At 60.3% G+C, this 23,145-nt stretch overlaps 2 protein-coding genes across 7 annotated transcripts in view; one reads left to right on the forward strand and one right to left on the reverse strand.

Moving 5' to 3' along the window:
• Window positions 1-116: 116 nt before the first annotated feature.
• On the forward strand, window positions 117-11,912 carry PLIN4 (perilipin 4). 3 transcript variants are annotated; one of them, XM_078057260.1, is made up of 8 exons: window positions 117-208; window positions 324-394; window positions 912-1,047; window positions 1,926-1,984; window positions 3,712-7,495; window positions 7,608-7,795; window positions 9,570-9,656; window positions 9,732-11,912. In XM_078057260.1, the coding sequence occupies exons 2-8, from the start codon at window positions 344-346 to the stop codon at window positions 10,062-10,064; spliced, it is 4,638 nt and encodes a 1,545-aa protein (XP_077913386.1). In that variant the 5' UTR covers window positions 117-208; window positions 324-343; the 3' UTR covers window positions 10,065-11,912. The 3 variants fall into 3 exon arrangements, with proteins under 3 accessions (XP_077913386.1, XP_077913390.1, XP_077913396.1); XM_078057264.1 differs by having other exon boundaries at window positions 1,929-1,984; XM_078057270.1 differs by lacking the exon at window positions 9,570-9,656.
• HDGFL2 (HDGF like 2) overlaps window positions 11,899-23,145 on the reverse strand; it is a 20,659-nt gene continuing 9,412 nt past the window's right edge. Inside the window, exons 4-16 of one of the 4 annotated variants that reach the window (XM_036115999.2) lie at window positions 22,455-22,646; window positions 18,353-18,469; window positions 18,169-18,240; window positions 17,370-17,532; window positions 17,208-17,283; window positions 16,810-17,119; window positions 15,486-15,583; window positions 14,541-14,614; window positions 14,275-14,345; window positions 13,830-13,931; window positions 13,368-13,581; window positions 12,596-12,728; window positions 11,899-12,198 (exon numbers count right to left, since the gene is read on the reverse strand). In XM_036115999.2, coding sequence (XP_035971892.1) covers window positions 12,096-12,198; window positions 12,596-12,728; window positions 13,368-13,581; window positions 13,830-13,931; window positions 14,275-14,345; window positions 14,541-14,614; window positions 15,486-15,583; window positions 16,810-17,119; window positions 17,208-17,283; window positions 17,370-17,532; window positions 18,169-18,240; window positions 18,353-18,469; window positions 22,455-22,646 — 1,725 coding nt within the window. In that variant the 3' untranslated portion in view covers window positions 11,899-12,095. Of the gene's footprint in view, window positions 12,199-12,595; window positions 12,729-13,367; window positions 13,598-13,829; window positions 13,932-14,274; window positions 14,346-14,540; window positions 14,615-15,485; window positions 15,584-16,809; window positions 17,120-17,207; window positions 17,284-17,369; window positions 17,536-18,168; window positions 18,241-18,352; window positions 18,470-22,454; window positions 22,647-23,145 lie in introns of those variants that run through there. The other 3 variants (XM_036115998.2, XM_036115997.2, XM_078057302.1) reach the window with 3 other exon arrangements.

The following is a 23,145-nucleotide window of genomic DNA, read 5'->3' on the forward strand; positions in this document are numbered from 1 at the left end:
GTGCTGAGAGCAGGGGAAAGGTGCTGGGCCCAGGGCCCACGCGGGGCAGGGCGGCGGCACGTGACTGCCCAGGGCCCGCCCCCCGCCCACTGGCTGCCTGCCCCGCGCCAGCCGCGCCTGCCCCAGACCCTATAAGGCCTGGCAGCTGAGAGCGGAGCCGGCAGCGGGCTGTGCCTCCGGGGCTCCGAAGGGCCCTCACGCACTCCAGGTGAGCAATGCCAGGGTGAGGCTGGGGGTGTGGTCGGGGGGCCGCTTGGCTTACGGGCGTGGGGCAGGAGGCCTGGGGGCCCCCTATTCACACACCCTCTCCGCCCCCCTTCCAGCTGCTTAGAGTTTTATTACCATGTCCGCCCACGAAGAAGGAGGACAGGATCCTCCCAAACCCAAGGGCAAGGTAAGGGGAGGCGTGGGAGGGGGAGATCCCTGCCAGGGCCTGGGAGCCCCCCAGAGCCTTGGCAAGGTGACCTCCACAGTACTGGGGTCCGGAGGGGCTTCCCAGGTGGGGTGGGAAGCCTCCAAGAGCCATGGAACCCACTCTTCCCTCCTGTCCCAAGCTGGAGGATGGGTGGGGGGAGTGGGGGCCTCGAGCAACCCTCAGCTCCTTTCCCCACTGTGTGATCTTGAACCAGCCGTGGCCCCTCTCTGAGCCTCGGTTTCCCCATCTGTGAAATGGGGGCTGTGGAAGGAAGAGGTCTTTGGAGACCCGGAGGATGACCTTCTCCGTACGGGAGGCAGGCTGACTCTGCCCATTGCCCAGACAAGGAAACTGAGACTCAGAGAGGCTAAGACTCCTTCCTGGGGTCACCCAGGAACAAGGGTGAGGTGACACAGGAACCCAGGGCTGTCTGATGCTTTCTCCCACCCTGTCCCCAAGGCCCAGCCCTGCTAACGCTGCCCCTTGCCCCATGTAGACCCTGGGGGGCTTCTTGGGGTCCCTGCCTGGCTTCAGCTCTGCCCGGAACCTGATGGCCAGCGCCCACAGCTCAGCGAAAGAGGCCCAGCCAGTCGCCGATCCCGCAGGAGCCTCTGCCCAGCCCCAGCCCGAGGGTGAGTGGACAGCTCCACGGGGCAGGGGCTCTGGAGGTGGGCCCCAGGAAGAAACCCCCCAGAGGGGGCTTTTGGCCATTTGGGGGTGGTTCGTATGTGTCAGCGTCATCTCAATAGACACTACGGGGCTGGCATGCTCATTTAGTGCCAGATGGGGAAACTGAGGCATCAATATGGCAGGTGAGTGGCCCAAAGTAGCGTAAGCAGCAACAGTGGGGTTGTGAACACAGCCTGTCTCCCTGCGATGTCCCCTACTTTCTCGACCCCTCCCCTGCCTCCCACCCCATTTCTGATGCACCACGGACCAGGACCTGGTGTTCCCCATGTCTGAGCTCATTGACGATTTCCCTCCCGGTTCCCAGAAAGGGGCACCGGCTTCCTGGGGCTCACACAGCCTGGGGGGGGCTCTCCACCCTTCGGGCAGCCCTGGGGCGCGCAGAGGGGCCGATGCAGGGGAGCGTGGGTTTGGGGCGGCTGCCTGGACCGGACCTTACTCTGGGCCCGGAGCCTGGGGCTGCTGACTTCTGCTCCACATACCTGGGCCCCACGAGTAGCTGCCAGCCGCGGCAGGGGCGGGGGGCGGGGCCCTGAGTCCTCCTGCCGTCCCCCTCGGGGGAGTGTCCGGGCAGGGAAAACTCCAGAGAACTTCTGCTCCAGGAGCCCGAGACCCTGGAGGTCAGCGGAGCCTCTCGCTGGGCCAGGGATGGCGCCAGACCTGTGGCCGTGGATGTCCCCTCCTGCTGTCCCTGGCAGGGTGGCTGGGACATTCCTGACCTTTCAGGCTGTGCCCACCAATTGCGCAACGGGCACCGGGGTGGCCAATGCCAGCCCACGTCCCTTGCCCTTCCCGGTAGCCTGACCAGCTCCTGTCCCCCCAGCAGCCACCAACCTGGAGCAGACGGCCGATGGGGAGAAGCTACCACCGCCTTCAGATAAGGTGAGAGGCGCTGGCAGAGCCGGATGGTCCCCACCTCCTTCTGGGGCCCCTCCCGGGATGTTTCGGTTCCCGCCTTCCGAGGGGTTGTCACAGGCCAAGCAGAGGGCAGACGCCCGTGTGTGTCCTGCTGTGGGATTCCGGGTACTGGTTCCCCTCCGAGCTTCTGTGTGCACATCAGCACGGCAGGGCTCCACGGGGTCAACAGACAGCGCCCCCCCCACCTCCCCGGCTCCGTCTAGCATCACGGGACCGAAAACACGGGCAACTCACCGTGCGTCGGGCTTTGGGCTCAGTGCGTTCTGCGTGCTGCTCCACAGTTAACGGGCCCCGGGAGGAAGGGAGCCATAGTACCCCACACGGCAGCTGAAGCACAGAGAAGGCGAGCCACCGGCCGAAGGTCACACAGCGAGGCGTGGTAGTGTAGTACCTGAACCTTGGGCAGGTGGAGGCTGCCCCGATGATGGGGACCTCCCGCGCCATCACATCCCCAAGGCCTGGCCAAGCGGAGAGACTGATTCCAGAGCCCTGTTAGGACTCCTCCGCCCTCAGCTCAGCCAGATGGCAAAGACAAAGGGGGAAGGACACCAGAGGCCCTCCGGCCCAGATTAAAACAGACCGTGGCAGCCACACCCTGTTCCCTCCCCCTCTTCCTCTCCACTCCTTGCCTCTCTCGACCCACATTAATTGAGCACCTACTACCTGCAAAGTGCTTCAGGCACCTTGACTCCCTTCCTCCATAATCCTTGAAGGAGGCGCTGTTTTAGCCACCATGCTCTAGACAAAGCTCAGAGAGGGGACATGGCTTGCCTGAGGTCACACAGCGAGGGGCTAGCGGGGAGCAGAGAGCTGAGATTTGAACTCCGGTCTCCATAGGCAGGAGCCCAAATGCCCACTTGAAATGATGCTGGGCAGCAGGCAGGCACTGGTGAGAATAAAATCTCTGGGCTCCTCCCCCTCAGCAGTCTGGCTGTTTGGAGCCAGATAAGTCTTGGTTGTGGGACGTCCCGGGCACTGCAGGGAGGGTGCACTCGATGCCAGGAGCACCCTCTCCCCCGAGTCGCAGCAAGCCCAGACATCCACAGATGCCGCCCGGCGTCCCCTGGAGGGTAGAAGCACCCCAGTGCAGGAGCCCTGGCTTACAAACAGCACACTCGTGCTTGAAACTGCTTGCTGGCACTCTGAGACCATCACCACCCTTTGTTAGTTCAACTAACTAGAGAAACCGCCCTTTGGGAGGTCAAAAATGATGAAAATCATTGACGGGATCCCATGACTCAAACCCAATACTTGTCCCTGTCCTTTTGCAGGTATTACTCTTCTAAATGTTGATTCTCCTCTCTTACTTGAAGATGTTCTTTTTAATGAGTGAGTTGGTCTCCCCACTCACGGGGAAACCAGGCTCAAAAGCTGCCAAAAGTAAAGAGTAGGCAGGGTGAACACACTATGTCATTCAATGAGTGGCATTGAGCCCAAGTTCAGGGGACTTTGGCAAGGGCTCTGGAGCTGTAGGGACCTGCCATCAACAATGGGGACCATCTGCCACTGGGACAGGGCTGCTTGAGGCTGGATACCAGCACGAGAGGAAAGTGTGTTGGGGTGGGAGGTGAGCGGCTGGCTTTCTGGGGGACAGTCCCCCTCCCTGAAGCACACGAGGGATCAGCTTGGATGAAGTCTGGGGTGCAGTGTCTCCAGCTGTCCTCTTGACCACTTGTGTCCTTTCTTATCAGATGACCTCTGGGGCAAAGGACCCGGTGTGCTCTAAGATGACCAAGACCAAGGGTGCCATCTCCTCTGGGATGGCCAACATGGTGGACACAGCTAAAGGTGTGGTGCAGGGAGGCCTGGGCATGACCCGGTCTGCACTCACGGGCACCAAGGAGACCGTGGCCACTGGGGTCACTGGCGCAGTGGATGTGGCCAAGGGCACCATCCAGACTGGCCTGGACACCACCAAGACTGTCCTCACGGGCACCAAGGACACCGTGTGCAGCGGGGTGACCGGTGCCATGAATGTGGCCAAAGGAGCTGTCCAGGGAGGTCTGGACACCTCAAAGACCATCCTCATGGGCACCAAGGATGCAGTGTCCACTGGGCTCACTGGGGCAATGAACGTGGCCAAGAGCACCGTTCAGACTGGACTGGACACCACCAAGAATGTTGTCACAGGCACTAAAGATGCAGTGTCCACTGGGGTGACAGGCGCAGCGAACATGGCCAAGGGAGCCGTGCAAACTGGGCTCAATACGACCCAAAACATCGCCACAGGCACCAAGGACACCGTGTGCAGTGGGATGACCAGTGCCATGAATGTGGCCAAAGGAGCTGTCCAGACTGGCATGGACACATCAAAGACCGTCCTCACAGGCACCAAGGACACCGTGTGCAGTGGGATGACCGGTGCCATGAATATGGCCAAAGGTGCTGTCCAGACTGGCATGGACACCTCAAAGAGCGTCCTCACAGGCACCAAGGACACCATGTGCAGTGGGATGACCGGTGCCATGAATATGGCCAAAGGTGCTGTCCAGACTGGCATGGACACCTCAAAGACCATCCTCACGGGCACCAAGGACACCATGTGCAGTGGGATGACCGGTGCCATGAATATGGCCAAAGGAGCTGTCCAGAGTGGCATGGACACCTCAAAGACCATCCTCACGGGCACCAAGGACACCGCGTGCAGTGGGATGACCGGTGCCATGAATATGGCCAAAGGAGCTGTCCAGAGTGGCATGGACACCTCAAAGAGCGTCCTCACGGGCACCAAGGACACCGCGTGCAGTGGGATGACCGGTGCCATGAATATGGCCAAAGGAGCTGTCCAGAGTGGCATGGACACCTCAAAGAGCGTCCTCACGGGCACCAAGGACACCATGTGCAGTGGGATGACCGGTGCCATGAATGTGGCCAAAGGAGCTGTCCAGAGTGGCATGGACACCTCAAAGAGCATCCTCACGGGCACCAAGGACACCGTGTGCAGTGGGATGACCGGTGCCATGAATATGGCCAAAGGTGCTGTCCAGACTGGCATGGACACCTCAAAGACCGTCCTCACAGGCACCAAGGACACCGTGTGCAGTGGGATGACCGGTGCCATGAATGTGGCCAAAGGTGCTGTCCAGACTGGCATGGACACCTCAAAGACCGTCCTCACGGGCACCAAGGACACCATGTGCAGTGGGATGACCGGTGCCATGAATATGGCCAAAGGAGCTGTCCAAGGAGGTCTGGACACCTCAAAGACCGTCCTCACGGGCACCAAGGATGCAGTGTCCACTGGGCTCACTGGGGCAATGAACGTGGCCAAGAGCACCATTCAGACTGGACTGGACACCACCAAGAATGTTGTCACAGGCACTAAAGATGCAGTGTCCACTGGGGTGACAGGAGCAGCGAACATGGCCAAGGGAGCTGTGCAAACTGGGCTCAATATGACCCAAAACATCGCCACAGGCACCAAGGACACCGTGTGCAGTGGGATGACCGGTGCCATGAATGTGGCCAAAGGAGCTGTCCAGAGTGGCATGGACACCTCAAAGAGCGTCCTCATGGGCACCAAGGACACCGTGTGCAGTGGGATGACCGGTGCCATGAATGTGGCCAAAGGAGCTGTCCAGGGAGGTCTGGACACCTCAAAGACCGTCCTCACGGGCACCAAGGATGCAGTGTCCACTGGGCTCACTGGGGCAATGAATATGGCCAAGGGCACTGTTCAGACTGGCCTGGAAACCACCAAGAATGTTGTCACAGGCACTAAAGATGCAGTGTCCACTGGGGTGACAGGGGCAGCGAACATGGCCAAGGGAGCCATGCAAACTGGGCTCAATACGACCCAAAACATCGCCACAGGCACCAAGGACACCTTGTGCAGTGGGATGACCAGTGCCATGAATGTGGCCAAAGGAGCTGTCCAGACTGGCATGGACACCACCAAGACTGTCCTGACGGGCACCAAGGATGCAGTGTCCACTGGGGTGACAGGGGCAGTGAACATGGCCAAGGGTACCGTTCAGACAGGCCTGGACACCACCAAGACTGTCCTGACGGGCACCAAGGACACCGTGTGCAGTGGGGTGACCGGTGCCATGAATGTGGCCAAAGGAGCTGTCCAGGGAGGTCTGGACACCTCAAAGACTGTCCTAACTGGCACCAAAGATACCCTATCTACTGGGCTCACAGGAGCACTGGGTATGGCCAAGGGTACCGTCCAGACTGGCATGGATACGACCAAGACCGTCCTGACGGGCACCAAGGATGCGGTGTCCACTGGGCTCACTGGGGCAATGAATATGGCCAAGGGCACTGTTCAGACTGGCCTGGAAACCACCAAGAATGTTGTCACAGGCACTAAAGATGCAGTGTCCACTGGGGTGACAGGGGCAGCGAACATGGCCAAGGGAGCCATGCAAACTGGGCTCAATATGACCCAAAACATCGCCACAGGCACCAAGGACACCGTGTCCAGCGGGGTGACCGGTGCCATGAATGTGGCCAAAGGTGCTGTCCAGACTGGCATGGACACCACCAAGACCGTCCTGATGGGCACCAAGGATGCAGCGTCCACTGGGGTGACAGGGGCAGCGCACATGGCCAAGGGAGCCGTGCAAACTGGGCTCAATACGACCCAAAACATCGCCACAGGCACCAAGGACACCGTGTCCAGCGGGGTGACCGGTGCCATGAATGTGGCCAAAGGAGTTGCCCAGACTGGCATGGACACCACCAAGACCGTCCTGATGGGCACCAAGGACACCATGTCCAGTGGGGTGACCGGTGCCATGAATGTGGCCAAAGGAGCTGTCCAGGGAGGTCTGGACACCTCAAAGACCATCCTCATGGGCACCAAGGATGCAGTGTCCACTGGGCTCACTGGGGCAATGAACGTGGCCAAGAGCACTGTTCAGACTGGACTGGACACCACCAAGAATGTTGTCCTAGGCACTAAAGATGCAGTGTCCACTGGGGTGACAGGGGCAGCGAACCTGGCCAAGGGCACCATCCAGACTGGCCTGGACACCACCAAGACTGTCGTGACGGGCACCAAGGACACCGTGTGCAGTGGGATGACCGGTGCCATGAATGTGGCCAAAGGAGCTGTCCAGACTGGCATGGACACCTCAAAGACCGTCCTGACTGGCACCAAAGATGCAGTGTCCACTGGGCTCACCGGGGCAGGGAGTGTGGCCAAAGAGACAGTGCAGACCATTCAGAATTGGTTACCTGGTACCCAGGACAGTGGACTCCCCAGTTACAGTGCCCCAGACAAAGGAGGGGAGCAAACTATCCTGAGACCCCAGGAGGCTCTGTCCTCTGGGGTATCCAGCGCCCCGGACACTCTCTGTACCGGCCTGGACCTTGCCAGGGAAGCCACTGCCGTGGCCACGGACACCCATGGGGCCACCCTGGGCAGGGAGGATGCAGGACACGAAGGAGCCGTGAGCTTTGCAACGCTCCAGGACGAGCTGGGGGAGCTGGGGGATATCTTCCACCCCATGGATGCCGAGGAGCAAGGTGAGAACAGCATAGCCGGGCCCACCCCCTGGGAGGGCTTGGCTTCTGTAAAACCCAAGCCCTGGATTTTCCAGGGGCCTCTCAGATTGAGGAATCCCGTCTTCCTTTCCAGCTCGGCTTGCTGCGTCCGAACCTGAGCCAAAGGTGCTCACGGCCGACCGCGGCAGCTATTTCGTGCGTCTGGGTGACCTGGCCCCCGGCTTCCGCCAGCGGGCTTTTGAGCACGCCCTGAGCCACCTGCAACACAGCCAGTTCCAGGCCAGGGCTGCGCTGGCCCAGCTGGAGGACTCCTTCGAGCTGGTAAGAGCCTTGCCCTCCCCACGGCACCTTCCTCAGAGTAGCTCCCCAGCCTCCCCCAGGCCTTCGGCACCGCTGAGAGCTGCCACTCACGCTGGGGGGCGGGCTGCACACAGTCCAGCAGCAGCCCACGGAGGGACCCCCAGCTCTGAGGACCTCCCGGTTCCCAAGCTGAGTTTTAGATGTTGAGATACATCAGCCTCACTTACACACGCAGGGAGGAACCCGGTGGCGCGGCCTGAGTCGGGATCCCCGGGGGGTGCCCACGCAACTGTTTTCAATCAGTGCCCCGCACTCTCTGGTGAGCCTCAGTTTGAAGAGCACTGGTCCAATCCGTGGGGTCTCGATGGGGATGATCAGGCCTCTGGGACGCTGGGCCCTGTCTGGGGGCATCTGTAGCTGTCACGACTGTGGGAAAAGGTGCACCTGGCATCGAGGGGGGTGGGGCCAGGGATGGTGCTCAGCCCTCCCCCCTCCCCCCCCCCCCCAGCGCCCGGGACGGAGCACTGGCCTGACCCAACAGAGGTTTTGCTAGGGGGTCACTCTGGCTGCTGAAGGGAGAACAGGCTGGACCTGGGAGATCAGTGAGGTTTCCACAAAAATCCTGGCAAGTGAAGGACAATGGGGCCTCAGGGCTAGTGTCAGCGGCAGCGAGAGGCACCTGTGTTCAGGATGTGCCTCCAGAGCAGGGCTGCCGGGTCTGTGGGCGGGCTAGATGTGGGGCATGAGAGAGAGGGACCCTAAGGAACCTCGGAGACTTAAAATTTTTTTGAAGTATCTTATTTAAGTAACTTCTATACCCAACATGGGGCTTGAACTTACAACCCTGAGACTGAGAGCCGCAAGCTCCCCCGACTGAACCAGCCAGGCACTCTGCCTGGGAGATTTTTAGCAGGGGACCCCAGGGGAGGTGCCGAGTGGGCTGAGGGTGAACAGTGAGAGCTTGGTTTTGGATGGGGGAAACTGGAGCTGACTAGCGGGCCCCAGATGGGAGTTGCCGCGGGGTGCGCTGGGAGTTTGACTGCCAGTTGGGAGTCCACACCTGGCCCACGTGCTGCCCCCCCACTCCCCAGTTGCTGGGACAACGAAGATTGGTGGTGGGGCTAGGGAGGCCCCTATGTGCCGGGGACCCAACAATCAAGGAAGGAAAACTGCCAAAAGAGTTTTATCTCCACCCAAAGGGGGAGATAAACAGCCACGAAACAAACATCTGCAATAACTCGACAGTGATGTGCCTCTGAGAATAATGAAATCTGACAGGGAGGACTAGAGGCCACTGCACTGGGTGGCCGGGGAAGGCCTCACCTGGAGGACAACCTCGAGCCGAGATCGGATGGGCACCACGTGTAAGGCCAGAGGAAGCATGCTCCAGGCTGAGCAGGCAGCATGTGCAAAGGCCCTGAGGCAGCAGCATGCTGGAAGTGGTCAGAGGACAAAATGAGGCTAGCGTGTCCAGAGCAGAGTGTGACAGTGTCAGCAGGAGATGAGGTCTGGGCAGTCCCAGGGAGCAGTGTAGGCCATGGTGAAGAGCTGGATCTTATCCAAAAGGCACTGGGGAGCTATGCAAGGATTTTGAGCTGGGAAGTGTTTGTTACTTGGTCTCTGACAAGCCCAGGAACATGGATTATTGCCCATCCTGACACAGCTGGCTCTTCCACCACGCCACGGAGAGGTCTAGACACGAGGCTCTAGGGCCAGGCCCAGGAATGTCCCCAGGGGAGAGTGTGAAAGGACCCCGCTGAGAAGCCGTCATTTCTCTGCTGGGCTCTCTTTCTAGATTGAAAGGGCCAAGCAGGCTCCAGAAAGCCAGCCATGGCTGGACCAGGGTCCGAGCAGCAGAGTGGAGGGAGCCGCGCCCCAGGAGGTATGTAACAAAGGGCCACGGCTCCCGCTCTTCTCCCCCGACTCCTGCTTACCTCACCCCTTCCCTCCCCCGCAGGTGCCAGGCTCCGGGGCTCTGTCCAGGGCCTGCGGCCTCATCCAGCGGCTCCACGTGGCCTACAGCACCCTGGCCTCCGGCCTGCAGGGCCTCCCCTCTGAGCTCCAGCAGCATGTCGGGCAGGCGCGCCACAGCCTCTGTGAGCTCTACGGCCTCGTCTCCTCGGCCGGCTCCGTGGAAGAGCTGCCGGCAGAGCGCCTGGGCCAGAGCCGCGGGGCCGTGGGGCAGGCATGGCAGGAGCTGGAGCAGGTGCTGGAGAGGGTGCAGCACGGCCCGCCGCCCTGCTGGCTGGTGGGGCCCTTTGCCCTGCACCCCGCTGGGCAGCAGCTGTAGGTCCCTCCTGCCCATGGAGCCCTCCGCGGAGCCTCCTCCCCAGCCCAAACCAGTCCCAAATCCCCGAGGTCTGCACCCCACACGCTGCCGCTGCCTAGCACCTGTGGGGGGCACCCAGGACTTTGAGTTCAGCCGCACCGCGCACCCAGCTCTGGCCCTGCCTACGCCGTGCACCCCTTCTTCCCAAGCACCGCTGGGCCTTCTCCGAAGGCCCAGGGGCCCAGGGCCGCTAAGACTGCTGACAGAGGGCCTTCCCCTGAAGGTCTCAAGCAAGCACTCCAGTTAGGAAAGAGAAGTGGAAACATGCCTAGGTCTAGAAGGTTCTCCAGTCAGCAGCCCCCACGAGGCACCCTTTCATCTCTGGGGCAGCCCAGTCTGGGTCCTTTAGCTACGGGCACAGCAGGTGCTCCTCCATCCTGGACTCCTGGAGCACTGTCCTCACTCCAGAAGCATACACCCCAGCCCTCAGCAAACCGTGTTCCATTGTACCAGAAGGTACCAGAATGCCACTGTCACCCGGCGCGGGCTCCCGCCGCCTCTGCTGACACCCAGTGTGGCCTCGGCCCACCCCCAGAGCTGATGACTTGTGGTCCCCAAGGCCCCTGGGCTGAGGAAGGAACGAGAGGTGTTTCCCGTGGGGGATGGGGCCCTAGGGGGTATATGACAAAATGTGCTCAACACGGTCCCACACTCACCCCAGGCTGGAGAACACGGGCTGGGACACACGCAGCGTCCCCTTTCCCAGCCACACTGTCCCTAAATGCCCAGGGCAGCCACGCGAGATGGGTGGCACGTGAGGAAGCTGAGGCTCCCCCTCACTGGACCTCACCTGTCCTCCAGCTGGGGGGAGCCCTGCCAAGGAAGCCCCCGTATCCCACCCACAACCCCCCCAATCAGGCTACCTCCCTCCCTTAAGGAGGGCTTGAGGTGCCCTCATACCAGCCCCCTCTCAGAAACGATGGAGCGCTCCAAGCTCAGGACACGAGGCCAGCTTTCCCCAAAGGGTCGTCATTAGTTCCCAGGAGCCGGCCATGGTGAGACGCGGGGACGGGTCGAGAAGCCTCTGGGGCCCCTTCCTCCTCAGTCTCCACCACAGGTGGAGGCGCTGGGCACACGGCCATTCACGCCAACTGAGCAGTCACTGGAGCTTCAGTCCAGCCAGACCAAATGGGGGGGCGCCAGGCTCAGAAGTCGCACACCGCACCACGGCCCCGGCTAGGATGGAGGCACTTGACGAGGGGCAGGGCGGAGGACACACGGTGGACCCCACTGTCGATGCAGGTGCCTGGCTGGGAACCACATACACGTCTGTCCAAATCCATGTGCCGGCCCTGGGAGCCTGGGGCCACTTTACAGGTGAGGAACGAGAAGCCCAGAGTGGGAGTGCCACTTGTCCAAGGTCACAGAGCAAGGCCTGCCCCCAACACTCACATCCTCTTAACATCAAGGACAACGGCCAGCCCACAGCACCCCCCAAAGCCTGAATGGCTTGAATGCCCTAAGCTGCTGCGTCTGGGGACCCTGGGTCTTCCCTGCAGCCCGGCCAGGAGCAGGAATGGGAGCAAGGCCCTGCAAGAATGTCTGGGCTCTAGGATGCTGCATGTGAGAGGATCAGACCGCAGCCTCTGCTCGAGCCTGCGTTACTTCTAAAAAGGCCTCCCACCTCCCCTCTCCCTCACCGTCAGCTCTGCAGGCCCAGGCCGGGCAGGGGCAGTGTCAGAACCGAGTTCACATTCGCTGTGAACGGTGACCTTGTGGCTTAAACCCTCTGTCCCTGGATGGGCCCTAGACAGCTACACCAGCAATCCTAGAAAACCAAGCCAATAAAAATGACTTTCATTAAAAAAACCCTTTATAGTCATTTCATGTCGGTTGGAAATCACAGAAGTTAGGCAGAAAAACAACCCAAGGGACAGATACAAAGGGACAGCACAGCGCTTCCCCAACAGGTCTCTGCTCGGCGGGTGGCGGGCGGGGGCCGGGGCAGGCCTGGGGCGTCTACGCGTGCCGGGTGGGCCTGGCCGCCGGGGCTCAGCTGTCCTCCTCGTCCAGGGACTCCGAGTCCATCCGCACCCTCGCATGCTCCTGCCGCTCCTGCCCGGACACATCCAGCTCGGGGCCCTCCCGCGCGCTGCTGGTGGGAGCACAGGCGGCCGGGGGTGAGCACTCGGCTTCCCACCGCCGACAGAGACCCAGCGCCCTGGGAGTACAGCCCACGTCCGGAGCCCCCTACGCTGCCCCAGCCAGACCCCCGCCAGGCGCGGGCAGGCCCGGGGTCCTCAGCACGGCGTCAGCACCAAGCAGCCCACTGCGCCCACTCCCGGAGCGCCGGGAGGAAGCCATCCTCCCAGAGCAGCCCAGAGCCGCGGAGCTCCCTCGATGGGGCACCTGGGGGGTCGGCGGCAAAGGTGGGGGTGGGAGGCCGGCGTGCAGGACAAGTCCCTGCGGCCATCAGCAGAATGAGCAGCCCACGCAGGGGAGGCCTTGTCAGGAGGCGGCCCCCCAGGGCTACCGCCCGCGGCGATACTCACTCGTTGTGTAACGGCTCTTCGGAGGAGCCACACCCCAGCCCCTCCTCGGAATTCTGTCCTTCCTCCTGCTCCTTGTCTTCCATGCTCTCCCCCTTCTGGGACGTGGCCTCGCCATTCACTGGGGCTGAGAGATCTGGCGGGAGAGAGGCTCATGGGATCCCGTAACCCTGCCCACTGGTTTGGGGTCAGGGGACCTAAAGGAAGCACCACCTGCCTCGCGGGCCCTGATCCTGTGCGCCCACATCCCCCCACCCCTACACCTCCTAGATGGCTAGGCACACAAAAGCCTAAAGAGGGAGGAGCCAGTAAATGAGCGGCCATGGGCAATGGGGGAAAAGCCTGCCGGGCACAGAAATAAGGCGACGCCCCCTGCAGGCTGTCCCTGGGGCTGCTGAGGCTTCAGCTGAGCCATCCTGCCCCGGTCCGAAGGAACACTTCTCAGCAGCTCCGTGGGCACCACGTGACCCCAGCAGGAAGGACCGCCCTCCCTTTAGACAGGGACCAGTGCCACTGTCCCTGGGGGAGACACCCTCTTTCTCCAACCCGAGGCCTGTCCCAGCAATGCTCCCACACATGGCCCGCGTGCACAAACGCACGGCCTCCCACGCTGTCTGCCTCCAAGGCTCTATGAGCAGCTCAGGTACGTGCATGCACCAGGCCCCGGCGACCTTGGGGACACAGCCAGGCATGCAGAGTGCCAGCAGGAACATGCCACTCTAGCCGTGGGGGGTGGAGGGTGGGGGGAGTGGAGCGCCGAGCGGTGCCTGCTCACCAGCGCTCGCCTCGACCTCCGCCCTCTCCGTGGCAGCCTCTTCTCCGGCCAGCGCCTCCGCGGCCTTCTCCAGCTCGGCCCTCTCCTTCTCCACCCCAGCTCTGGTCGCCTTCTGGATGGCCTCGATCTTTGGTCCCAGGACCCGAGACTTGAGCCGGGTATAGACCTCCGCGGCCTTCTCCATCACCTCCTTGTTGGCCTTGTAACGGCGGATCTGGCCCGCAAGAGGCCTGGCTCAGGAGATGCAGCTGGTCTCACCCCCCGCCACACGCCCGCCCCCAGCGCCACCACCCCCAGCGGCACCTTCCCACGAGCACAGCACGGTGGACCCCGGCACTCCGGCCTGCCAGTGCGCCCGTGTCCTCCCAGACCGAGGGCTGCTGCGGCCGGGAACCCAGGCTCCCTGGGAAGACTCCTGCCTCGCCTGCCACCAGCCCCTCCACTGTGGGCTTCCCACCGTACCTTCTTCAGCGTGGCCACCACATCTGTGTTCTTCTGGAGGATCTGTGAGGTCACCTGCAGGGTCCCTAGCTCCTCTAGCGCGTTCAGACACCGCTTCACGTCCTGTGGGGTGGGGAGGGGGTGAGGAGGGGCAGCACCTAGCTGAGGGAGCCCTCAGGCCCTGCGGGACTCCCCGGGTGGCAGGCAGAGTGCCAGGGAAGCCCAGGAACAGTGGTCGGGACGCAGCACTCGGAGGGCTGCTCGGCACCACCTGCTGGGGACCCCAGCAATGTACCTGAGGGGGTCAACCGGGGCCTCCGGGGAGGACACCCGGGAGAACAAAGACCCTGGATTCGCCTCAGTTTCCTGAGGCTTCTAAGGGAGCTCCAGACACGAGGGACAGGGGGACCGCTTGGCTCGGAGGAAGCGGCTGCAACGTGGCCTCGGTGCCCTGCGAGGGCCTCACCGGATTGTCAACTTTCAGGGCGAACTTGATCTCGCTGTGCAGCTTCTGCAGCTTCTCCTCCACGGAAGGTTCTGGGGCCAGGAGAGAATGCAACACCTGGGCCTGAGCGGGGCTGCAGGGGCCGCCGGGCCTGGCCCCCCACGCCTGACCGACTCCCACGCCCCTTCGTCAGAGAGGGCCGGAGATCTGCCCTAGCACCGCTGTTGTGACAGGAGTGAGCTCCTTGTTGGCTCAGCCTCCTCCCTGTCAGCGACCTGGCCCCTCACCTTTCTTCTTCTCCACCTTCCGGTCGGGCGGGAAGCCTTCTGACCGCTTCCGGGTTCGCTCCACCTTCGCAGGCCTGTGGAGTCACGCCCCTTAGTCCCGCCCTGGACTCCCGTCCAGCAGCCCCGACCCGGCCACTGCCGCCCTCTGAGTGTGTGGTGGGGGACCCACAGCCACTGGGAGGGAGAGCCTCAGGGGGCCCTGGAAGCGGGAGGGGTGGGGGGTCAGGCCCGTCGTGACCTGGTCTAGGCAGTCACCTGAAGTGACCAGGGATGGCAGCCCTCCCTCTGGTTCTTGCTGGTAACCGACATCAAGTCTCAGAATTAGCATCATTACGAACACACGACTGAGGGTTGGTGGTGACTTAACGGAAACCCGAGTGAACGAATTACGGAAAGGTGCCCCAATGTGACACCCGTCAATGACCGGCTTGTTTCCACAGCTCGGACTCGACACTCTACTTGGCAGAAGCTGCCGAAGTTCCATGGGCAGGTTCCCTCACTGATGGAATCTCATGTGGCCAGTGGGCAGGGAGAGGGGCTGTGTCCCCCACCTTGGGGGGCCTCGGACTCAGAGTCTCAGAACCACTGGTGTGGGGGACGGTCCCTCCCCTCGGCACTGTTGACATCGGGTGGGTCACTCTCTGGGGGGGCACCCTGGCCCCCCTCGATGCCAGGAGCACCCCCAGCCTGAGGACCACAGACACAGCGTGGTGCCCCTGGGGGCAGAATTGCAGTCCCGGAGCACTGGTTCCCACGTAAGCTGATGGGGCCCCAAGAACGGGACTCTTGGATTGGCTCTATCTCCAAGACTGAACTCGGACATCGGGTCACTCCCATAAGGGGTGAGGGCTGATGGGTCCCCAGGAGGCTGAGAACCGCAGGGACCAGCACGGGGCGGGTGGGCCCCCAGGTAGATGTGGGAGCAGAGGCAGGACAGGTGCTGACCTGGCTCGGGGCCTCTCCTCGGGGCGCCCTCTCTTCTCCTTCTGGCTGGCTCTCCTCGCGGGCTCTGTGCCTTGTGACTGTCTCGCTGCCTTCTTTGCCTACGGTGGCCAGAGAGAGAGAGCGCTGGAATGGCGGGCAGTGGGGGCAGTGGGGGCAGTGGGGGCTCTCCTCCTCGGAGATACGCCCTGACACTTCCCGCCACCACCTCTGCACCGTCGGGACCTGGTTCAACGGGCAGGATGCGAGGGAAGGAGGACTCCTGTGTCCAGCCTGTCCCCAGGCAGCAGCCTCTCAGGCCCCAAAGGACCACTCCCTCGATGGGTGGGGCAGACCCACCGCACACATTTCTCCTGTGGCAGGGGTCTTGGTCCCCGTTTTGTGTTCAAAGGAAGAGACAGGGCGAGAACAGTGTCGTCCTGCTTCCCCTATCCTCCCGTCACATAGACCCCATCCAGAAGGTGACAGGCCTGGAAAGTCAGGCTCAGATTCAGGCGGGCTGTGAGTGCCAGGAGAGCGGGGAGCGGACAGGCCTGCGGGACTGCATGGCACCTGATGGTCACTGCCAGTCATCAGAGGCCTCCTCACTGCTCGCCGCTCACCCAGACTCCCTCCCTCACTCCGTCCCTCCCGCAGCAGCCACAGGGCACCTGTGAGCACCCGAGTCAGGTCCTACTCCTCTGCCCATAGCCCTCTAGGGCTCCCACTCATTGTGGTAAAAACCCAAGTCCTCCCCTTGATTCCCAAGGCCCTGCACAATCTGCCCCATCCCCTCCTTACCCTCACCTCCTCCCTCTCTCCTCCTCACCCACTCTGTTCCAGCCACATGGGCCTCCTGGCTATTCCTCCAACACGCCAGACCCAGTGCTGCCCCAGGACCTTTGCATGGACTGTGCCTTCTGCCTAGAGTGCTATCCGCCCCCGCGGTATCTTCCCAGATCACCTCTCACTTCATTCCAATCCTTACTTAATGGCACCTTCTCAACTAAAGCCTTTAGGGTTCACCCTACCTAAAACAGAAAACCTCACCCGACAGCTGCTGTCCCCTGACCCTTTCTTGTCCTTAGCAATAAACACTCTGGAACGTATCTCATGTCGTCCCGTCTCCCTCATTTGAACGTCAGCTCCTTCACGTCAGGGTCTCCGTTTCTCATTCACGGCGTTACCACAACACCCCAGCCCTCGAGCCCCAGCATAGCACCCGGCACGCAGGTGGTGGAAGTCAGGAACTGACTTGCTGGAAGGGGTGGGCAGGGTGGGCGCGAGGGAGAAGCCCCTCGGTCACCATCCTCCCCAGGAGCCCGGGACGCACCCCAGCGCGACGTACCTCTCTCTGCAGCTCAGCCTCGGGCCCTGAGTCAGAGGAGGACTGTGGTCCCCGCCCCCGGCCCTTGCGGCCTCGCTTCCTGACGGGCTCATCCTCATCGCCGAGCTCATCCCCGCTGCTGCCCCCGCTGCCCCCGGCCAGGGCCTCCCCGCGCTCGCGCTCGCGCCTCCGCTCCTTCTCCTCCTTCTCCTGCTCGCGGAGCCGCCGCAGCTCGTCCTCCTGCTCCCGGCGCCGCCTGGCCTCCAGCTCGCGCCGCCGCTCCTCGTCCCGGCGCTTCCACTCGCTGATGCGGTCTACCTCGTCACTGTCGCTGGGGGTGCGGGCCGGTTAGAGGGCTGCAGGGCCGGGCCCAACCCACACCACCCCGGCCCGTCACCGGCCTGTCACTGCGCACCCACCTGTCACTGCTCGAGCTGGTCGGGGGCCGGTCGGGCTTCGGCTTCCGCCCGCGGGGCTTTGGCGGCAGCTTCTCCGCTGCAGGAAAGGAAGGGGTGGCCTGGTCTATGTGGGCACCCGCCCCCGGCAGCCAGAGGTGAGGGGGCACACCGCCGGGACCCTACCTGGCTTCCTGCCCCGAGGAGGTTTCTTTACAGACACGTCCGAGTCGGAAGAGGAAGAGGAGGAGGAGGAGGAGGAGGACGGCGCTGACGGGGTCACAGCCACTGGCTCGCCCTTGGCCCCGTCGGATTCTGCTTTGGAGTCGGAGTCAGAGGCTGAGGGCGCCTTCTGGGAGAGGCCGGGGCATGGAGGTGAGAGGAACACAGGCCAAGAACAGGCCTCAGTGCCCCTTGCAGCCCCCGACACAAACAGCTGCCTCCCTCCAACCAGAAACCGCTCACGTTGGCCGGGAATCACAGGCAGCCCCCGAGGTGCCTGCAGCACCCCGATCGTTGGCTCAGTCGTGGCGTGTGACGCCCCCAGGCCTCATCTCCTCCTTGGCAGAGTGGGGGGGCGGGGGCAAGGAGGGCCACTGTTTTCTCCAGCGGTTAGAGCTCTTTCTAACACACACTATGGCCTGGGGCACCTCACTCCCTTCCAAGGCCAGCGCTCTAGCACCCCATCGCCCAAACTGGCCTCTGCGCTTCTCTCAGGAGCAGTGGGGGCGTGGCAGGTCCGGCCCCAGGGAAGTGCTCTGCACACACTGAGCTCAGGAACCAGGGGCTGAAGCCATCAGTGGAGGCAGAGGAAGAAAGTGGAAGGTGGAAGGTGGCAGTCCCAAGGGCTCCCTGTGGCCTGTGACCTACCCTCCTCCAAAAAGGACCGACTCGAACCATGGACGGTGCCCGGTGACCATGGAGAGGATCTCTCGGGGTTTCCCACAGACAGGCAGGTAGGAACAAAACAACAAAACACCTCTACCTTTTTCTTCCGTCCCGCAAGGGGGCCCCGCCGAGGCGCCCGGACCACAGCTTTCTTCTCGGGGGTGAAGTCCTGGGCAGAGAGAAGGGGGCTGAGCACGGGCCCCCCGGCTGACCACTGTTCGGCTCCCAAGCGTGTGTCCACCTGCCCGCCCACCCACCCACGGAGCCAGCCACCTGCTCACCTGGTCACTGGTCTTCTCTGACTCAGATGAGCTTTCTGAATTCTCGTCCTCTGATGGAGACACACTGGCTTGATCCAGGTCACTGGAGGCCTTTCGAGTTCGTTTTGAGACCGACATCTAGTAGGGGAGCAGCCCAAACAGATCAACAATCGGAAAGCCTGTGTGGGAGCAGAGCTGTCTCCCGCCTGGCCACTCACACTCTAGAGAAGAGCTGAGGTTCTGGAACATTTGGGAGGCAGCAGGGACCCTTCTGAGGATCTGATTAAAAACCACGGATCTTGAACTGTGAGGACACTGTGCTCAGTGAGAGGAGCCAGACCCAGAAGGACACATCCTGCAGGACCCCACTCCCAGGAGGTCCCCAGAGGAGTCCCATCCACAGAGACAGAGAGGAGAGGGTGGGGGCTGGGGCAGGGGGTGGGGAGTCTGCGCTTCATGGGGACAGAGTCTCCGTGAGGGGAGATGGAAAGTTCTGGAGACGGAGGGTGGGGGTGGCTACAGGATGGTGTGAGTGTGCTTCATGCCGCGGAGCTGTGCAGTTAAAACGGCAAATTTTATATTATGTGTACTTTAGCACAATAAAAAAAAAAAAATGAAGGAAAAAACCAAACCAAGCATCCTTTCCCCAGAAAAAGACATATGCATGCACTCTGAAGCTAGACAGAGGTGGGGGCTGCACAAACGGTGGGAATGGATCACACGCCACTGAGCAGCGCGTTCTGGAATGACTACCTTTTTTTTTTTTTTTTTAAAGATTTTATTTATTTGACAGCGAGAGACAGCGAGAGAGGGAACACAAGCAGGGGGAGTGGGAGAGGGAGAAGCAGGCTTCCCGCCCAGCAGGGAGCCCGATGCGGGGCTCGATCCCAGGACCCTGGGATCATGACCTGAGCTGAAGGCAGACACTCAATGACTGAGCCACCCAGGCGCCCCTGGAATGGCTACTTTTTAATGTAAATTTCACCTCAATAAAAAAACAAAAATACACATATACACACATGCACGCATACAGCCTGAATTCAGTTTCAGGGGTTCATGCGTTCCCTGACGTCCACCCAAAGAGGCCAACAGAAGAATTTTTATGAAGGGCGCCTGGGTGGCTCAGTTGGTTAAGCGACTGCCTTCAGCTCAGGTCATGATCCTGGTGTCCCAGGATCGAGTCCCACATCGGGTTCCCTGCTCAGCGGGGAGTCTGCTTCTCCCTCTGGCCCTCTGTCCTCTCATGCTCTCTCTCTCACTCTCTCTCTCTCAAATAAATAAATAAAATATTTTAAAAAAAAAATTAAAAAAAAAAAAAGAATTTTTATGAAGAAAGAACCAAGCTTTAGAAACAGATCTCAACCAGGGACGACCTGGGTCTTCCTAGCCGGCAACTGTTGAGGTACACCACATTTTCCCTCTGTTTTGTCACACCTGAGAAATGTGTCAGTTCTCATAACAACAGTTACCTGAGCATCTCCCCTGCTCCAGGCCCTGTCCCCCTAAAATTCCTATGGTGAAGCCCTGACCCTCAGGACCTCAGAAGGGAACAGCGTTTGGAGACAGGGATCTTTAAGGATGTAATTAAGTTAAAATGATGTCACTGAAGGGGCCCTAATCCAGTATGACCTGTGTCCTCCTAAGAAGAGGAGCTCAGGACACAGACACACACGGAGTAACAACCACATGAGGATGGGAGGGGGTGTCTGCACACCGAGGAGAGGCCTCAGAAGGAACCAGCCCTGCCGACACCTTGATCTCAGACTTCCAGCCTCCAGGAATGATCTCGAATCACAGGCGGTCTGTGGTCTAGGGGTGCCGCATGCTCTCCCTTCTCAGCCCTCCAGCACAGGACTCTCAACCGGGGTGCTCAGGGAATCTAGAGTTATGACAGTAACTCTCGAGGCAGTCCCAGGTAAGCGTTTAGAGCTGGGACGTGGCCGGATTCCCCAGACAAAAAGGCAGGAATCACGGGGACTAAGATGACCCAGGACCTACCCTCCCAATGTCTACACGCCAGGGTGCAAGGGAAGGCGGTGGGGAGGGGCCCCAAGCAGTGAGATCGTGGAACCCCAGAGAGAACAGACCCCGGGGGGCGGGCAGTGCTGAGCTACTAGGGCTCGGGGCTGGGGTCAGGGTCTGTCGTGTGGTCCTCATGAAGGAAGTCTGCCACGGAGCCATTCAGAGGATAGATGAGAAGAGCAGAACGTGGATCCACAGAAACACACCAACAAGTTAATGTCAACTGAAGAGAGAATACAGAAAGCCGGCCCGGCCGGAAAACCACAGCTCCTCACGGATCAGGGAAAGGAGAACTGCAATGTGCTGGTGCCACGAGGCTACCAGGGAAAAGGTCTCTTAAATTCTCCCCGCGTGGTTAAAAGGTGTTGTAATAAGAACTTAGATCTGTTTAATGCAAAGCTGGCAAAAAAAAAAAAAAAAAAAATTTAAGTACTGACTTACAAATGGGTTTACCTCTAAGGGATGGCATGGTGGGGGGCTATTTTCTACACATTTCTGTTTAACCTCCCCGGCAACTGTAAACAGAAATAGTGGGGAACTTTAGAAAATGATGCCACTACATTGTAAAAACTGGGGAAAAACCTAAATGCCCAACAGTCTTAATAATATATTGGTTAGAAATCATCCATGTTATAGACTACTTCTCAACCGCTGAAGACTACTACTTAATATCGGACGTAAGGACAAAGAAATGCTCAGCATTTCACACACATGATCACCAATTCCGGAATTCCGGGCTTCACGCAGCCGCCCTGTGTGTGAGGCACAGGTGGGACCGCGGAGAAACACGTCAGGTTGCGTCCAGTCCCCGGCACGGAGGCCCTCCCACGGAATGTGGGCCTTTTCTACTACAGCCGCTCCACACTTTTTACACCTTTCAACCTACAATGAGCGTGGCTGACCCTTATGAATGGAACCGAAAGCAAATGTTATTTTTATAAATAATAAAAGGAAAGCCTTACTCTGTTGAAGAAGTTGATGATAAATCCTAGTCCTTTCATTTTGCACCCGAATGTTTAAAAGCAGTCAAAAGGCAGACAAGGCACGAAAGAGACTATCTCCAGAACCGAACACTCTCGTCCTCACAGAAATCCGCACACACCCGTGCTCAGCACTATGTTCCCAGCAGCCAAAGTGGACACAACCCAGATGTCCATCAACTGATAAACGGATACACACAATGCGCCCACCACACACGGGAACGTCACTCAGCCATCAGGCGGTAAACGGACAAACACGTGAAAATGGCCACCAGCAGGAGCCAGGCGCCCACACGCGCTGCCCCGGGGATGGACCCTGAGCCCACGACGCTCAGGGAGGGAACCAGACACAGAAGGCCACACGGGGTGTGATTCCACGTGGGTGACACGTCCAGAACAGGCTCATCCACAGACGGGAAGGGGGCACGTGGGGGCTGGGAGCTGGGGACTGGGGAGGGATGGGGGATGACTGCTGACGGGGACAGGGTTTCTTCTGGAGTCATGGAATGTTCTGGAACTAGCCAGTGGTGGTGATTGCACAGCTCCATGAATGTACTAACAACCAGTGAATTGTGTATTTTGGAAGGGTGAGTTTTGTGGTATGTGAATGGTATCTCGATTTTTAAAAAGTGTGTTAAAAAAAACATGTTAATCATGCAGAAAAATTATCTGCATATTCAGGCTAAGGGCATAATTTCAGCTAGGAGGCTCCTGGGAGGGAAAAGCCAAGAGCAAGCACATGCATTCTAGTTCCGCCAGTATCTGTTCAGTCCAGCTGGTGTTGAGTAAAAGGTCGGGTTAATACAGGAAAGCATTTCACCTTCACACTAGAGAGCCGCGCTAAACACACAGCCTTCCCCGAGGTGATAATCTACACAGTGGAAATGGTAATATCTACTGAGCAATATTATAAAGGTTAATGAGATGACGCATGTAAAAGAATAACAAATAAAAATAATAAAATACATCAGAATAAAACCACGTATTAAAAACAAGAAAGGCAGGGCAGGGGGCAGAGGCAGCCGGAGGCCTCCTGAGGGAGGAGGAAGGCCCAGGGCGTGGCTGGGGTGGGGGGGCTGCCTGCCGCCCCCCCAGGCCAGGAGCTCCCGCCCCGCCCCTACCTTCAGGGCTGCCGCCTTCCGCTTCAGGCCACTGTTGTCGCTGCTTTTGTCTGAGTCTGAGTCACTCTCCATCCTATCGCTGGCCGCTGTGGCGGTCACAGCTGTGACGGCCATGACCCCCCGGACCTCGTCGTCCTCGCTCTCGCCCACCGGGTCGGCTTCAGGGGCCTCGCTGTCAGAGGAGCTCACCGGCTGGGGGGTGGGGGGGGGGGCACAGACCATGAGTCACCATCAGGCTGGGGTGGATTTCCAAATCCTCTGGTGACCCAGAGGACAGAACCCATGGCGGGGTCTCAAATGTCAGGGTCTGGCCTCCTCACTTTCCAAACTGGGGACCTGCAGCCCAGAAAGCCCCCGAGAACGGAGACTGGAGGGCGAGATGACACATGCAGGGGGTGCTAGGATTACAGATCAAACCCTGGGCCAGTTATTTAGCCACTCAGTGCCTCAGTTTCCCAAACCGAGCAATGCGGATGGCACCATTTTGGCCTCACAGGGCTGTGGCCAGGATGAGGCAGAAGTGGGATGTGACATACTGAGGACAGTGCCCAGACTGGCCAGAGGTCCACCAGAATTGACTTTTCTATTATTAATACTCTCAATCGTTATGAACACAGGCCCTCCAGGCTTGACCTGCTAGGCACTGTGATTTCTGTTTCACCCGGCGTGCCCGCTCAGGCAACAAGAGCCA

This window comes from Halichoerus grypus, chromosome 1, assembly GCF_964656455.1.
Source record: "Halichoerus grypus chromosome 1, mHalGry1.hap1.1, whole genome shotgun sequence".
Lineage (NCBI taxonomy): Eukaryota > Metazoa > Chordata > Mammalia > Carnivora > Phocidae > Halichoerus > Halichoerus grypus.

Bases quoted from the DNA above. Each gene is read 5' to 3' on its own strand.
- PLIN4 (XM_078057260.1), top strand. From the start codon at position 344: ATGTCCGCCCACGAAGAAGGAGGACAGGATCCTCCCAAACCCAAGGGC. The intron at 395-911 runs GTAAGGGGAGGC...TGCCCCATGTAG, and splicing joins CTCCCAAACCCAAGGGCAAG to ACCCTGGGGGGCTTCTTGGG. The intron at 7,496-7,607 runs GTGAGAACAGCA...CTTCCTTTCCAG, and splicing joins CATGGATGCCGAGGAGCAAG to CTCGGCTTGCTGCGTCCGAA.